At 41.9% G+C, this 17,847-nt stretch overlaps 2 protein-coding genes across 2 annotated transcripts; both read left to right on the plus strand.

The window, feature by feature from the left end:
• The first annotated feature begins 7,930 nt into the window (after nt 1–7,930).
• On the plus strand, nt 7,931–9,672 carry LOC123465515 (olfactory receptor 1E2-like). Its single transcript, XM_045164699.1, has one exon. It carries the CDS (start codon nt 8,023–8,025, stop codon nt 8,965–8,967), a length of 945 nt encoding a protein of 314 aa, XP_045020634.1. The 5' UTR covers nt 7,931–8,022; the 3' UTR covers nt 8,968–9,672.
• A 546-nt stretch (nt 9,673–10,218) lies between these two features.
• LOC123465571 (olfactory receptor 1E2-like) lies at nt 10,219–16,530 on the plus strand. Its single transcript, XM_045164902.1, has 2 exons — nt 10,219–10,497; nt 15,209–16,530. Exon 2 carries the CDS (start codon nt 15,225–15,227, stop codon nt 16,167–16,169), a length of 945 nt encoding a protein of 314 aa, XP_045020837.1. The 5' UTR covers nt 10,219–10,497; nt 15,209–15,224; the 3' UTR covers nt 16,170–16,530.
• The last annotated feature ends 1,317 nt before the right edge of the window (nt 16,531–17,847 follow it).

A 17,847-nucleotide genomic window follows, 5' to 3' on the forward strand; every position in this document is an offset into this window, starting at 1 on the left:
TCCGTGACCTACAAGTCTTCCTCTTTTTTTCTCTTCAGGTGACCCTAAGAAGAATTATTTTTAAACTTCAGTTAATCATTGTGTGATCCCCCCTGCCTTTTTTAAACTGCTTCCAATGTTTAATTTACTGATAAAATAAATACCACTTTTTTTGAGCATGACTTCTCTCCTCTGCATGTGTTTTAGCATGTACAACACCATATTGTTAACTGCAGGTACTATCTTATATTTTACTGCTTACTCATTTTATATAACAGAAATTTCATGCCCATAAAAAATCAGCTTTCCATTTTCTCCTCATTCCAGCTCCTAACAACCACCATTCTGTCCTCTCTTCTATGAATATAACTACGTTGATAACTCACATCTAACATGGAATCAGTCAGTGTTTGTCCTTCTGTTCGTGGGTTATTTCACTTAGTGCCATGCCCTGTAGGTTCATCCACACAGTCAGCCAATTCGAATATTTCTTTTTTTAAAGACTGAGTGATATTCCATTATATGCATATACCACATTCTCTCTATCCATTTATTGTTTAATAGACATTTGAATTGTTTCCATACCTTGGCTATTGTGAATATTGTTGACGTGAATGATGAAGAGTGGGTATCTCTTCATATTCCTTATGTCATTTCCTTTGGGTGTACACCCAGAATTGGGATTGCTGGATCATGTGCTAGTTCTTCTTCTTTTTTTTTTTTTGGAGAATTGTCGCAGTGGCCCTGATAGTTACACCAGATGAACATTATATGAAAGTGCAGATCAATATCCCACTAGTTTCTTGTCTATATCTGTGAGTCTGTTTCTGTTTTGTTTATGTATTGAAAGTCACATGTAAGTGACATTACAGAGTATTGGTCTTTGTCTGACTTATTTCAATAGGCATAATATGCTTTAGGTCCATCCACGTTGTTGCAAATGGCAGAATTTTGTTCTTTTTAATGCTGAATAATGTTCCATTGCATATACACGTCATAGCTTCTTTATCCATTTATCTGTTGATGGACATTTGTGTTTCTTCCACATCATGGCTATTGTAAACAGTGCTGCTATGAACCTGGGGTGCATGTATTTTTTGAATTAGTATTTTTTTTTTCTGGATATATATCCAGGAGTGGAATTGCTAGATTGTATGGCAGTTCTATTTTTATTTTTTAATGAACCTTCATACTGTTTTCCACAGTGGCTGCACCAATTTACATTCCACCAACAGTGTAAAAGGGTTCCCGTTCTCCACATCTTCTCCAACATTTTAATTTGTGTTCTTTTTGATGACAGCCCAATCTGATAGGTGTGAGGTGATATCTCACTGCAGTTTGACTTGCTTATCACTAAGAATTAGCAATGTGGAAGATCTTTTCATGTGCCTGTTGGCCATCTGTATGTCTTCTTTGCAAAACTGTCCCTATCCTCTGAACATTTTTAATGAGTTTTTTTTTTTGCTTTGAGTTATATGAGTTTTATAAAAATATATTTTGGATATTAACTCTTTATCAGGTATATGATTTGCAAATAGTTGCTCCCATTAGGCATGCTGCCTTTGCATTTTGTTGTTGTTGTTTTTTTTCTATGCAGAAGTTTTTTAGTTTGATGTAGTTCCCATTTATTTCTGTTTTTGTTCCTTATGTCTTTGGTGTCATATTCAAAGAATAGTCACCAAGACCTATGTCAAAACTTTACTGCCTATGTTTCTTCTAGGAGTTTTTTTAGTTTTAGGTCTTAGTTCAAGCATTGACACATTTGAGTTAAATTCTTTTGCATTTCCAGTTACCCAGTGCCATTTATTGAAGAGACTGTCCTTCCTTATTGTATTTTTAAAGTATCATCTTATTAATATAATAGCACCAGAACTGTAAATGCTTGGATATAAATCATACACAATATATACGAGGTCTATATCTTGAAATCACAAAACTCTGATTAAGAACTCATTGAGAACTAAAGAAATTGATAGATACAACATGTTCATGGAATGAAAGACTTGACATTGTTAAGATGTTCTTCTGAAACTGATCTAGAGATTCAACACATTTCATTTAAATTCCAGAGGATTTTTTGGTAGTACAAATGGACAATAAGATTACAAAATACACATGTAAAGGCAAAGAAACTAAAAAAGTAAATTTACTATAGCTAAAAGATTAAAAATGGTGGCATTAGAGAAATATGGATCAATATAGAGAGTATAGAATACCTTATAGAATCCAAAAACTAGATTCAATCATGTACCATCCATTGATCACTGACAAATGTGCAAAGACAATTCAGTAGAAAATAGTCTTGTCAACCAATGATGCTGGAGAACTTGGATTTCCATGTGAAAAAAATAAACTTCAATCCACACCTCATGTTAACAAAAACAATTCACTCTTGATGGATCATTTGCTTAAATATTAGTATGAATATTGAGACGGTTTCCCATGACACTGTGTTTCATGGAGCCAGAGAAATCCCAGAGCAGGAAGCTTGAACCATGTGGAACAGAATGGAGGTGAGGTGCCATCAGGTTTCACTACTAAAGCTTGCTGAAGCCAGTGCAGAGCTGGTTACTAAGCCATGGCTGGAACAGGAGATGAAGCTGAGAGAATTGAAGATGCACAAGAAGTGTCTCATGTAGGTCTCAGGGGAGGAGTGCTTCAACCAAGGGATGTAACAGTGGTTTCATTAAATTGGAAGTTGAGCAAATCACCTGAACATTTTGTTGTCCTTATGTGAAAGAAAGAAAGTGAAGTTGTTCAGTCGTGTCTGACTCTTTGCGACCCCATGGACTGCAGTCTATCAGGCTCCTCCATCGATGGGATTTTCCAGGCAAGAGTACTGGAATGGGTTGCTATTTCCTTTTCCAGGGGCTCTTCCTGACCCGGGGATCAAACCTGGTCTCCCGCATTGTAGGCAGATGCTTTACCATCTGACCCACGAGGGAAGACACTTATGTGAACCCATATGCAAAGATGAACATTACCTGAGCCTGTGTTGGTGCTATAGATTAGAAAGGGAAAACTGGGTTTCCCCACACAACTGGGTCAGAGAGGACCATGTTTGCAATTCTAGGGAATTCTCTGAGTGCCTCTTAGTATTTTCTATTTAAAAATAAATATCAATAAAACTATAACAAGTCGATAAGGCAAGACCATTGAAGATGCTGATTCACTAGGAATGAAGATTTGCATTATGTGAGAACCCCATACAGCTGAGATGGTGGCCGAGGAGAACATGGAATGGGTAGTGAAAGAAGGTGTTATGGCTTTGTGGCCATAGTTAACTGGTGCATAAGGAAGAGCTGGAAACTAGGAGATATTCTGACACATTTGGGGAGCATTAGAGATGATGGTGGGCTATACAGGTGGTGCAATGATAAAGAAACCACCTGCCAATGTAGGAGATGTGGGTTCAATCCCTGGGTCAGGAAGATCCCCTAGAGTAGGAAATGGCAACTCACTCCAGTATTCTTGCCTGGAAGATTCCTTAGACAGAGCAGGCTGGCGGACTATGGTCCATGGCGTCACAAAGTGTCAGACATGACTGAGCGACTGACCATGTACACACATGCAGAGATGATGGTGGTTGCAGGTGCCATTCATGTTTTCTCACAGAGGCAAGAAGGCAGAAGTACCTCAACAGGATTCAAACTGGATTTTCTTTTATGTCTTGGCTTGAGAAAGAATTGAACATGGCCAGGGAGAGTTTATCTTTCTTCTTATTCTAGTACTTTCTATTTATCTGCATATAGATGTGTCAGAGATATCTACTTATTGTTAGCTGCAGGTGATTCTTGGAAAATGGTGTTGTATTGAGAGATTCTGCCACCTTGAGAATCTTTCCAAAATATGTCTTTTTTGACATTTTGCCCTAACCACCGATGGCTCCTTGTTGTCCACAGAAAACCATCTCCTCAGATATTTTAGGATACTCACAGTAGGGTTCCTGCTTGTTTTATGACTTCATGAACCATCCTCTTTTACCTCCCAAAGTGTAGGCTCCAACCACAAGTGTCCCATATCCATTCCCTAAATAGGCAGTGATTAAGCTTTCATGTATGAGCTTCTCTCCATCTTCACCTTCCCCCAAAGAATAGTCAGGTGTGATCAGTGATTGTAATCAGTCGCTGCTCCATGACCCTGAGAATATTTGTCCTAGAGAAAGTGAAAGTGTTAGTTGTTAAGTCATGTCTGACTCTTTGTGACCCCATGGATGGTAGCCCACCAGGTTCCTCTGTCCATGGGATTTTTCCAGGCAAGAATACTGGAGTGCATTGCCATTCCCTTCTCCAGGGATTAAACCTACATCTCCTGCATTGCAGGCAGATTCTTTACCATCTGAGCCACCGTGGGAGGTGGTGTCCTAGAGAGGCCTTGGGTAATTACTTTGACTTTAATGAGTTCCTCCAGGATCCAGATTCCTCTGGGATCCAGGGCCCCTTAGGCCCAAGGATGTACAGAATGGGAGATGTGAGAAGGGAGGTTTCAGACACAGGTGATGACTACAGAGGCTGATATCTCACATGCTTTGGTGAATAAACTAGAGTAGGATCTCAGGTCAGGATCCTGGAGTCACCCTCACACAATGGGTAAGTTGGGCAGAAGGTGAATGAGCTGGTCATTTAGGGTCCTTCCAACCTGAGGGTCTTGATTTCCCAGGTTGAATGGTGTTCAGTAGGAGAGTTTTTCAAGTATGGTGATGCTTTCTTTTCCACCTCTCTACTTCCCAAAATTTCACTACATTGGAGAATTTTTTACTAATGTTCACTCATTTAATCTATTTTTTTTAATTAATGATAGCATTCTTATGTGTTACTTACCGTATCATTTATTCCTACAGCATTGTGTAGTTTCAGTGTACTAACAACTTTTAAGTAGGCATTAATGCCACACTTCTGAACCCTTGTTTTATTTTAGAATCGCCTTGGAGCTTTAAAAAACTCTGTATGAACTTCCTCTCAAAGATTGTGATTATATTTATCTGAGGGGGTCCAGTGATCTTTGTTTTTAAAAGCATCATGTATTCTTCCTACTCACTGTGAAGCCCATGGACTACAGCATGGGCATTACCTGGGTGCTAATTAAAATGCAGAAGAAGGCCTACTATATCAAAATCAGTGTTTTACTAGCACTCCCGGGGGATTTTTCAGGGATATTAAATTTTAGAAGCATTGCCCTAGATTTATTTAAGTGCAGTTCTGGCTGAGAACTACTGACTGAAGAAGGTGAGAGGCTCATGGCACAGTTGGTGACAACATCCCCAAGTCCTGTCTCTGGTTTGTGATCGCTAGTCACACTCTTAATACAAATGTAATCCCCAGTCACACAAATGGGGTCCTGCTCATTTGCCAGGGAAACAAAATTCTGAGAAACCAAGTGTTTCTTCCCAGTGTTATGTCTTTATGTAATATCCATGTATAAAACCTATTGACATGGCTGGATCAGCCAGCATCAAGGGGTGAACCCAGCTGTTGGATTCAGTTATGTCTTTAATGAAGGAGCTTCCCACATCTAATGGGTGCCATTTTTTCTACCTTGAGGTGCATGGAGGAGTGTTAGGCTTCTCCAGAGAAACAGATCCAATAGAGAATTTTATCTATATCTCTCCATATATGTGCATATATCTCTATTACCTATATCATCTGTATTAGTGTAATAGTAGTGTGTTTAAAAGGGCTTCTTAGGTAGCTCAGTGGTAAAGAATGCCTGCCAGTGCAAGAGATGCAGGAGATACGGGTTCAATCCACGGGTCGGGAACATTCCCCTGGAGAAGGAAATGGCAACCCACTCCAGTATTCTTGCCTGGGAAATCCCATGGACAGAGGAGCCTTGTGGGCTACAGTCCATGGGATCACAAAGAACTGGATATAACTGAGGGACTGAGGGCTCACTGTGTTTGAGAACATATGAGAACAAATACTATGGGGACAACATTGCTCCATACATTTTGTATACAGGGTCAAATTTAGTGCTAAATGGTTGAGGGTAGTGAGTTTCTGTCCTGGGAGGGGTTAGGAAGCGTAGTGATTCTAACTTAAAAGGAGTTTTGCTGGCTTTAAAGTTGGAGGAATGCACATCGCAACCTGAAGCACGACCAGTGGATATTTATGAAACACCACCTGTATCCAGGCACTGGGCCGGGTGCTGGCTCTGTGGCAGCTGTGAAGGCAGACGTGACCCTTTCCTACGTGGAGTTTATAATCCGGTGAAGAAGGCAGCTATAGAGAAATGATCCCATTGTCCTGGAGTGCCGTGGGGACAAGAAGGATGCTTGGAAACATAGCAGAGCATTCTCCTCTGGTCTGGGGGAGATAGGGAGGGTTTGCAGGGCAAATGACATGAAATGTGTGTGAAGGACAAATACGGGAACTCATGGGAAAAGAGGGAGCAGAAGGGAGAGAACTCTAGGGAAGAGGAACAATGAGTACAAAGTGCTGGAGCAGAGTGTTGTGTTTAAGTCCAGCTTTGCTGGAGAGTGACATGTGAGTACAGTTGTGGGGCCAGATGAAGTTTCGGAGTTAGGCAAGGGTCAGGTCATGAGTCACTTTTTGAAGGGAATTTGCCTTTATGTTAAGAGCAATGAGAATCCACAAAGACTTTATGGAGAATGGTTACCCGTTCTTCATCTTCGAATGCCTACTGTGATGAAGGATACTGATGGATTTCAAGTATGAAAGCAGGGAGATGAATTAAGAGGTTGTTCCAAAGATTAAGATTGACATATATACCCTACTATATATAAAATAGATAACTAATAAGAACCTACTGTAAAGCCCAAGGAACTATACTCAATACTCTGTAATGACCTATATGGGAAAAGAATAAAAACAAAGAGTGGCTGTATGTATAGATATAACTGATTCTGCCTGCTAGTGCAGGGCACGCAAGATATGTGGGCTTGATCCCTGAGTCGGGAAGATCCCCAGGAGTAGGAAATGGCAACCCACTCCAGTATTCTTGCTTGGATAATTCCATGGTCAGAAGAGTCTGCCAGGCTGCAGATCGTCCATGGTGTTGAGAAGAGTTGGAAACACACACACACACATAAGTGATTCACTTTGCTGCACACCTGAAACTAGCACAACATTGTAAATCAACTATATTCCAATAACATTTTTTTAAAGGTGGTTCCAATAGTATAAGATGTGATGTCAAACTGATCTAAGGTGGTGAGGAGTGAATGAAGGAGAAAGAATTTCTAGATCTTGTTGACAGATGTTGGGTATTGATAACAGAAAGGAGGAAATGAAAGAAGACTTTCATGTTTTAATCTGGATAACCTGGAAGTCTTTTTCTGGGATATGGAAGACCTGAGGAGGAGGGAATTGGGAGAGGCACAAAGGGATATCGTGTGTTTCTTTTGGAATCTGTTTAACTGAAGATGCCTGTAATACATCCAAGGAGAGAGAATATTCAAGCAATTGAGTATCTTCTTCTATGAGTTAGAAAGACTTCTACAACTGAAGTTTAAATGGTAATCAAGCCATTGAAGTAGATGAGTTTTTCTTGGTGCATGTGTGCTAAGTCGCTTCAACCATGTCCAAATTTGAAAGCCCATGGACTGTAACCCTCCAGGCTCCACTGTCTCTGCATTGGCAGGCAGGTTCTTTACCACTAGCACCACCTGGGAAGCCCTTTTCTTATGGTATATAAAATTAAAAGAGAACAGTGTTTAGGAAAAAACCCTGGAACATCAATCCAGTTGAAGATAGAGACAAAACAGAAGCCAGTAGAGTATTGAGGATGTCTGACCAGGCAAGTATGGGAAAAACCAATGTATTATGTGTCTCAGAAGCGAAGGGATAAAAATGTTTTAGGAAAGTTGGAATATTGTTTTGTGTTAAAGAGAAATGAAGAAAATAAGTAATTTCCAATGATAGAGATTCTGATTATAGAGAATTGGAGTCCTGTAAAGATTGTAATTATTGTGATGAGAATTTTGCAAGGCATCTAAGAGCCAGTTTATCACAGAAATAAGTGCATTCTGAAATTCAGGTTTTCAAGGACACTATTACTTCTTCCTAAAGATACTGGAGACAGAACATGACAGGAAGGAATCAAACTACTGTCTCAGAGTTCCTCCTGCTGGGACTGCCCATCAAGTCAGAGCATCAGAACCTGTTCTACGCCCTGTTCCTGGCCATGTACGTTACCACCGTCCTGGGGAACCTTCTCATCCTCGTCCTCGTTTGCCTGGACCCCCATCTCCACACACCCATGTATTTGTTTCTCAGTAACCTGTCTTTCTCTGACCTCTGCTTCTCCTCTGTCACAATGCCCAAATTGCTGCAGAACATGCAGAGCCAAGACCTGTCCATCCCCTATGCTGGCTGCCTGATACAAATGTACTTCTTCCTGTTCTTTGCAGACCTGGAGGACTTCCTCCTTGTGGCCATGGCCTATGACCGCTACGTGGCCATCTGCTTCCCCCTGCACTACACCACCATCATGAGCCCCAGGCTCTGTCTCTTCCTGGTGGTGCTGCCCTGGATACTGACCACGTTCCATGCCATGTTGCACACCCTGCTCATGGCCAGGCTGCATTTTTGTGAAGACAATATGATCCCCCACTTTTTCTGCGATTTGTCTGCTCTGCTGAAGCTGTCCTGCTCTGACACTCGAGTGAATGAGCTGGTGATATTTTTCATCGGAGGGCTCATTATCGTCATCCCATTCCTACTCATCATCATGTCTTATGCACAAATTGTGTCCTCCATCCTCAAGGTCCCTTCTGCCAAGGGCATCTGCAAAGCCTTCTCCACCTGTGGCTCCCACCTCACTGTGGTGTCTCTCTTCTATGGGACAATTATTGGTCTCTATTTATGCCCATCAGCTCATAATTCCACTGTTAAGGAGACTGTCATGTCTATGATGTACACTGTGGTGGCCCCCATGCTGAACCCCTTCATCTACAGCCTGAGGAACAGAGACATGAAAGGAGCTCTGAGAAGAGTCTTTTGCAAAAAGAAAAATGCCTTCTCTCTATGACTGTAAAGTTGAGATGATGATAAGTTGGGATTTCTACACAATTTTATTTAGTATGTATATTGATATCAATATTGGGATATTAACCCAGATTTCTGTTTTCAATAGTCTTTTTTTTTTTTTTTACAATGACTTAGTAGGATATTGTCCATAAGAAAAGAGATACAGCGGAGGTATGTAGTAGGACTTGGAAAGGGGATGTCAGTGACCTCCTAGCCGGATCTTTCTCATGTTTCTCTCCAGGTTACTCAAAGAAGCTTCATCTTTAAATTTCCAATTAATCTTTGTGCCCTCCCTCCACTTTTTTTTTTCATTACTGCTTACAATGTTTGATTTACTGCTGAAGTAAACACTATTATTTACTGAGCGTTTACTCATTTACTTGTTGACACACCCTCTCCCCTCTGCCCTTGATCCTCCACCTTGGACAGACCTTCCATGAATGAAGAGATTGAAACTGCAGAACCTGGGCCCACAGTAGGATACGAATATTTACTGAACCAGACAATTCCCAATGTAGTTACTTTTATCATCCTCCTATTTGAAAATAGGGAGCAGACTAAAGCAAACAGCACAGCTGTGATAGCTTGTAAACTGCATTAATTTGGGATGTGCTGCCTCCTTGTCCACTGCGTGCGGCTATGGCAGCTAATTCCTGGGCCAGCAGTCTCCTCCTAAACCTGGCCCGTTTGGATGTGTGAGGCCGCCATCCGGACCAGGCCATGCTCCTAGGAAGGCCACTTAGAACCCAGGTCTTCCACACTAAGGGTGGAAAGGAGAGCCTTTTCTTCGTGTCTGTTTCCTTTTTCAGATTCATTTCGATATTTGGCAAAACCAATACAATATTGTAAAGCTTAAAAATAAAATAAAATTCAAAAGAAACAATTAACTTATCATGTTTTTTGAAAAAGTAACAAAAAACATGCATTATATAATACTGTGTCCTCGAGGTCAATACTATTTAAAATTCAAAATTCTCCCCTGCTTACCTCCTGTAAACTGGACTTTTAATTGTTGAATATAGATATTTACTTATCTCTTCTTGAGCAAGGGTTTGCATTATTCTGTCTCTTAACCTTCTCTCCTCTGATTTTATGTCTCCAGTGTCTTCTTGACCTGCCCTGAACCTCAGGTGAACTTTCTATCTCCTTTGCTACTTTACTGTCTCCTTTGATAGTTCAGTTCATCTTTGTTGTTGTTTAGTCATTAAGTCATGTTTACTCTTTTTTGGCCCCGTGGACTTTAGCTCACCAGGCTCCTCTGTCATGCCATAGGGCAACTAAGCCCGTGAGCCTCAACTACTGAGGCCTGTGCACCAAGAGCCTGTGCTCTGCAACAAGAGAGGCCACCGAACAAGAAGCCTACACCCCAAACGAGAGAGTAGCCCAGACACAGCCATGAAGACCCAGAACAGCTTTGTGGCCATAGATAACTGCAGCAGCAGGAAGAGCTGGAATGTAGGAAGTATTCTGACACATCTGGGGAGTATAGAGACGATGGAAGTGGCAGGTGCCAGTATGTTTTCCCACAGAGGTAAGAAGGCAGAAGTACTTCAGTGGGATTCACGCTGGGTTTTCTTTTCTATCTTGACCTGAGGAAGATTTGAATATGATCAGGGAGTGCTTCTCTTATCTCTTACTCTAGTACTTCCTATATATCTGCATATGGTTGTGTCATGCAGGTAACTACTCCTAGTTGGCTACAGGTCATTTATGGGAAATGGTGTTTTACTGAGAGATTCTTCCACCTCGAGAATCTTTCCAAAATATGTATCTTGAGACTTCCCTGGTAGCCCAGTGGTTAAGACACTGAGTTTTCACTTCAGGGAGTGCTGGATTGATCCCTGGTCAGGGAACTAAGATCTCACATGCTGCCCAGAATGGTCAGAAAACAAAAACAGAAAACCCAAGAAACCAATGTCTTTCTTGACACTTTACTCAAACCACTGAAGCTTTCTTGTTGCCCACAGAAAACAGCCTGTTACACTCCTCAGAATTTTTAGGGTACTACTGTATGGTTCCTGCTTGTTTTATGACTTCACAAACCATCCTCTTTTTCCTCCCAAAGTGTAGGCTCCAAACACAAGTGTCCCATGTCCATTCCCTAAACAGGCAGTGATTAAGCTTTCGTGTATGAGTTTCTCTCCATCCTCACCTTCCCCCAGAGTATAGTCAGGTGTGATCAGTGATTGTAATCAGTCACTCCTCCAGGACCCTGAGAGCATTTGTCCTAGAGAAAGTGAAAGTGTTAATCGCTCAGTCGTGCCTGATTCTTCGTCACCCCACTGACTGTAGCCCACCAGGTTCCTCTGTCCATGGGATTCTCCAGGCAAGAATACTGGATGTGTTGCCATTCCTTCTCCAGGGGATCTTCCTGACCCAGGGATCGAACCTGGGTCTCCTGCATTGCAAGCCGATTTTTACCATATGAGCCACCATGGGAGGTGGTGTCCTAGAGAGGCCTTGAGTAATTACTTTGTCTTTAATGAGCTCCTCCAGGACCCAGACTCCTGTGGCCAGGGCCCGTTTGGCCCAAGGATGTACAGAATGGGAGAGGTGGATAGGATTTTCCAGACGCCAGAGATGACTTTAGAGGCTGTTATCTCACATGCCTTAGTGAATAAAGGGGAGCAGGATCTCGGGTCACAGGCCTCTCACACTGGTTAAGCTGGGCAGAGAGTAAATAAGCTGGTCAGTTAGGGTTTTTATGCCCTGAGAGTCTTGATTTTTCAGGTTGTGTGGTATTCTCCAGGAGAGTTTTTCAAGTATGGTAATGCTTTCCTTTTCCACCTCTCTGCTTCCCAAAACTTCACTACATTTGAGAAGTTTTTATTAAGGTTCACATGTTATAATCTATTTTTACTAATGACAATATTTTTATGCATTCCTTACCATGTCATTTATTCCCAGAACGTTGTGTAATTTCAGTGTACTAACAACTCTTGAGGTAAGTATTAATGCCATACTTCTGAACCCTTGTTTTATTTTAGAATTACCTTGGAGCTTTAAGAACTGTATATGGGCTTCCTCTCAAAGACTGTGATTATATTTAATCTCAGGGTCCAGTAGATCAAGAATCCAGTAGCTTCTTGCTACTCATTGTGAAGCCCATGGACTGAGGAGGGGCATCACCTGGGTGCTGATTAGAATGCAGAAGCAAGCCTACTGTATTGAAATCAGTGTTTTACAAGCACTCCTAGGAGATTTTTCAGGGGTATTAAATTCAAGAAGCGTTACCCTAGATCCTTAAGTGCAGTTCTGGCTGAAAACTACTGTCTTAACTGGTGAAGAAGGTGAGAGGCTCATGGCACCATTGGTGACAACATCCCCAAGTCCTGTCTGTGGTTTGTGATTGCTAGTCACACTCTTAATACAGATGTGATCCCCATTCACACAAATGGGGTCCTGCTCTTTTGCCAGGGAAACAAAACTCTGAGAATCCACGTGTCTCTTCCCAGTGTTTTGCCTCTATGTAATATCCAGGTGAAAACCTGCTGACGTAGCTGGATCAGCCAGCATCAAGGGGTGAAATCTCAGCTGTTGGATTCAGTTATGTCTTTAATGAAAGAGCTTCCCACAAGTTATGATGCTTCTCCTCTGCTTTTTTTTTTTTTCCTCTTTGAGGTGCACTATGGAGTGTTAGGTTTCTCCAGAGAAACAGATCCAGTAGAAAATTTTATCTATATCTATCCATATACATGCATATGTCTCTATTATCTATATCATCTGTATCAGTGTAATGTAGTGTGTTTGAAAGGGCTTCTCAGGTAGCTTAGTGGTAAAGAATCTGCCTGCCAGTGCAGGGGATGCAGGAGATACGGGTTCGATCCCTGGGTTGGGAAGATTCCCTTGGAGAAGGAAATGGCAACCCACTCCAGTATTCTTGCCTGGGAAATCCCACAGGCAGAAGAGTCTGACAAGTTACAGTCCATGGGATCACAAAGAGTTGGACACAAACAAGAGACTGAGCATTCATACAGTGTATCTGAGGTACAAGAATAAATACCATGGGGACAACATTACTCCATACATTTTGTATACAGGGTCAAATTTAGTGCTAAATGGTTGAAGGTGGTGAGTTTCTGTCCTGGGAGGAGTTAGTAAGAGTAGTGATTTTACCTGTGGCGGATTCATGTTGATATATGGCAAAACCAATACAATATAGTAAAGTTAAAAAATAAAATTAAAAAAAAAAAAGGCGTTTTGCTGGCTTTAAATTTGGAGGAAAGCACAGCGCAACCTGAAGCAGAACCAATGGATATTTATGAAACTCCACCTGTATCCAGGCACCGGGCCGGGTGCTGGCTCTGCGGCATCTGTGACATGACATGACCCTTTCCTACGTGGAGTTTATAATCCGGTGAATAGGCAGCTATAGCGAAATGGTCCCATTGTCCTGGAGTGCTGTGGGGACAAGAAGGATGCTTGGAAACAGCAGTGCATTCTCCTCTGGTCTGGGGGAGATTGGGAAGGTTTGCAGGGCAAATGACATGAAATGTGTGTGAAGGACAAATACGGGAACTCATGGGAAAAGAGGGAGCAGAAGGGAGAGAACTCTAGGGAAGAGGAACAGTGAGTGCAAAGTGCGGGAGCAAGAGTGTTGTGTTTAAGTCCAGCTTTGCTGGAGAGTGAAATGTGAGTACAGTTGTGGGGCCAGATGAAGTTTCGGAGTTAGGCAAGGGTCAGGTCATGAGTCACTTTTTGAAGGGAATTTTCCTTTAAGGAATTTGCCTTTATGTTAAGAGCAATGGGAAATCACAAAGACTTTATGGAGAATGGTTAGCCGTTCTTCATCTTCAAATGCCTACTGTGATGAAGGATACTGATGGATTTCAAGTATGGAAGCAGGGAGATGAATTAAGAGGTTGTTCCAAAGATTAAGATTGACATTAAGATTAAGATTAAGGTTGTTCCAAAGATTAAGGTGATATACACCCTACTATATATAAAATAGATAACTAATAAGAACCTACTGTAAAGCCCAAGGAACTATACTCAATACTCTGTAATGGCCTATCTGGGAAAAGAATAAAAAAAAGAGTGGATGTATGTATAGATATAACTGATTCTGCATGCCAGTGCAGGGGACGCAAGATATGTGGGTTTGATGCCTGAGTTGGCAAGATCCCCAGGAGTAGGAAATGGCAACCCACTCCAGTATTCTTGCTTGGAAAATACCATGGTTACAGGAGTGTGCCAGGCCGCAGTCCATGGGGTTGTGAAGAGTTGGAAACACACTCACGTAAGTGATTCACTTTGCTGCAAGCCTGAAACTAGCACAATAACATTTTTTTAAGGTGGTTCCAATAGTATAAATAAGATGTGATGTCAAACTGATCTAAGGTGGTGAGAGTGTGGATAAGGAGTGAATGAAGGAGAAAGATTTTCTAGATCTTGTTGATAGATGTTGGGTATTGACAACAGAAAGGAGGAAATGAAAGGAGACTTTCAATTTTTAATCTGGATAACCTGGAAGTCTTTTTCTGGAATATGGAAGACCTGAGGAGGAGGGAATCACGAGAGGCACAAAGGGATATTGTGTTTCTTTTGGAATCTGTATTACAGGCAAGGAGATATAATACATCCTGTATTATCCTGTAATACATCCAAGAAGAGATAATATTCAAGCGATTAGGTATCTTCTTCTATGAGTTAGAAAGACTTCTACAACTGAAGTTTAAATGGTAATCAAGCCATTGAAGTAGATGAGTTTTTCTTGGTGCATGTGTGCTAAGTCACTTCAATATTGTCCAAATCTGCAACCCCAAGGACTGTAACCCTCCAGGCTCCACTGTCTCTGCATTGGCAGGCAGGTTCCTTACCACTAGCACCACCTGGGAAGCCCTTTTCTTATGGTACATAAAATAATAAGAGAATAGTGTTTAGGAAAAAACCCTGCAACATCAATCCAGTTCAAGATAGAGACAAAACAGAAGCCAGTAGAGTATTGAGGATGTCTGACCAGGCAAGTATGGGAAAACCCAATGTATTTTGTGTCTCAGAAGCGAAGGGATACAAATGTTTTAGGAAAGTTGGAATATTGTTTTGTGTTAAAGAGAAATGAATAAGTCATATCCAATGATAGAGATTCTGATTATAGAGAATTGGGGTCCTGTAAAGATTGTAATTATTGTGATGAGAAAAATATAAAATAGTTTTACAAAGCATCTAAGAGCCAGTTTATCATAGAAATAAGTGCATTCTGAAATTCAGGTTTTCAAGGACACTATTACTTCTTCCTAAAGATACTGGAGACAGAGCATGACAGGAAGGAATCAAACTACTGTCTCAGAGTTCCTCCTGCTGGGACTGCCCATCAAGTCAGAGCATCAGAACCTGTTCTACGCCCTGTTCCTGGCCATGTACGTTACCACCGTCCTGGGGAACCTTCTCATCCTCGTCCTCATTTGCCTGGACCCCCACCTCCACACACCCATGTATTTGTTTCTCAGTAACCTGTCTTTCTCTGACCTCTGCTTCTCCTCTGTCACAATGCCCAAATTGCTGCAGAACATGCAAAGCCAAGACCTGACCATCCCCTATGCTGCCTGCCTGACACAAATGTACTTCTTCCTGTTCTTTGCAGACCTGGAGGACTTCCTCCTTGTGGCCATGGCCTATGACCGCTACATGGCCATCTGCTTCCCCCTGCACTACACCACCATCATGAGCCCCAGGCTCTGTCTCTTCCTGGTGGTGCTGCCCTGGGTGCTGACCACGTTCCATTCCATGTTGCACACCCTGCTCATGGCCAGGCTGCATTTTTGTGAAGACAATGTGATCCCCCACTTTTTCTGCGATTTGTCTGCTCTGCTGAAGCTGTCCTGCTCTGACACTCGAGTGAATGAGCTGGTGATATTTTTCATCGGAGGGCTCATTATCGTCATCCCATTCCTACTCATCATCATGTCTTATGCACAAATTGTGTCCTCCATCCTCAAGGTCCCTTCTGCCAAGGGCATCTGCAAAGCCTTCTCCACCTGTGGCTCCCACCTCACTGTGGTGTCTCTCTTCTATGGGACAATTATTGGTCTCTATTTATGCCCATCAGCTCATAATTCCACTGTTAAGGAGACTGTCATGTCTATGATGTACACTGTGGTGGCCCCCATGCTGAACCCCTTCATCTACAGCCTGAGGAACAGAGACATGAAAGGAGCTCTGAGAAGAGTCTTTTGCAAAAAGAAAAATGCCTTCTCTCTATGACTGTAAAGTTGAGATGATGATAAAGTTGGGATTTCTACACAATTTTATTTAGTATGTATATTGATATCAATCTTGGGATATTAACCCAGATTTCTGTTTTCAATGGTCTTTTTTTTTTTTTTTTACAATGGCTTAGTAGGATGTTGTCCATAAGAAAAGAGGTACAGTGGAGGTATGTAGTAGGACTTGGAAAGGGGATGCCAGTGACCTCCTAGCTCGATCTTTCTCATGTTTCTCTCCAGGTTACTCAAAGAAGCTTCATCTTTAAATTTCCAATTAATCTTTGTGCCCTCCCTCCACCTTTTTTTTCATTACTGCTTACAATGTTTGATTTACTGCCGAAATAAACACTATTATTTACTGAGCATTTACTCATTTACTTGTTGACACACCCTCTCCCCTCTGCCCTTGATCCTCCACCTTGGACAGACCCTCCATGAATGAAGAGACTGAAAATGCAGAACCTGGGCCCACAGTAGGATACGAATATTTACTGAACCAGACAATTCCCAATGTAGTTACTTTTATCATCCTCCCATTTGAAAATCTGGAGGAGACTAAAGCAAACAGCACAGCTGTGATAGCTTGTAAACTGCATTAATTTGGGATGTGCTGCCTCCTTGCCCACTGCGTGCGGCTATGGCAGCTAATTCCTGGGCCAGTGGTCCCTTCCTAAACCTGGCCTGTTTGGATGTGTGAGGCCGCCATCCGGGCCATGCTATGCTCCTAGGGAGGCCACTTAGAACCCAGGTCTGCCACATAAAGGTGGGGAGGAGAGCCTTTTCTTCAGTGTCCGTGTCCCTTTTTTAAACAATTAACTTATCATGTTTTTTGAAAAAGTAACAAAAAACATACATCATATAATACTGTGTCCTCGAGGTCAATACTATTTAAAATTCAAAATTCTCCCCTGCTTACCTCCAGTAAACTGGACTTTTAATTGTTGAATATAGATATTTACTTATCTCTTCTTGAGCAAGGGTTTGCATTATTCTGTCTCTTAACCTTCTCTCCTCTGATTTTATGTCTCCAGTGTCTTCTTGACCTGCCCTGAACCTCAAGTGAGCTTTCTATCTCCTTTTCGACTTTACTGTCTCCTTTGATAGTTTAGTTCATCTTTGTTGTTGTTTAGTCATTAAGTCGTGTTTACTCTTTTTTGGCCCCGTGGACTTTAGCTCACCAGGCTCCTCTGTCATGCCGGAGGGCAACTAAGCCCGTGAGCCTCAACTACTGAGGCCTGTGCACCAAGAGCCTGTGCTCTGCAACAAGAGAGGCCACCGAACAAGAAGCCTACACCCCAAACGAGAGAGTAGCCCAGACACAGCCATGAAGACCCAGTGCAGCCAAAAAGAAGTTACTTATGGCTTAGTGGCCATAGGTAACTGCAGCAGCAGGAAGAGCTGGAATGTAGGAAGTATTCTGACACATCTGGGGAGTATAGAGACGATGGAAGTGGCAGGTGCCAGTGTGTTTTCCCACAGAGGTAAGAAGGCAGAAGTACTTCAGTGGGATTCACACTGGGTTTTCTTTTCTATCTTGACCTGAGGAAGATTTGAATATGATCAGGGAGTGTTTCTCTTGTCTCTTACTCTAGTACTTCCTATATATCTGCATATGGTTGTGTCATGTAGGTAACTACTCCCTATTAGTTACAGGTCATTTATGGGAAATGGTGTTT

Source organism: Bubalus bubalis, chromosome 3 (genome assembly GCF_019923935.1).
Source record: "Bubalus bubalis isolate 160015118507 breed Murrah chromosome 3, NDDB_SH_1, whole genome shotgun sequence".
NCBI lineage: Eukaryota > Metazoa > Chordata > Mammalia > Artiodactyla > Bovidae > Bubalus > Bubalus bubalis.

Bases quoted from the DNA above. Each gene is read 5' to 3' on its own strand.
- LOC123465571 (XM_045164902.1), top strand. From the start codon at position 15,225: ATGACAGGAAGGAATCAAACTACTGTCTCAGAGTTCCTCCTGCTGGGA.
- LOC123465515 (XM_045164699.1), top strand. From the start codon at position 8,023: ATGACAGGAAGGAATCAAACTACTGTCTCAGAGTTCCTCCTGCTGGGA.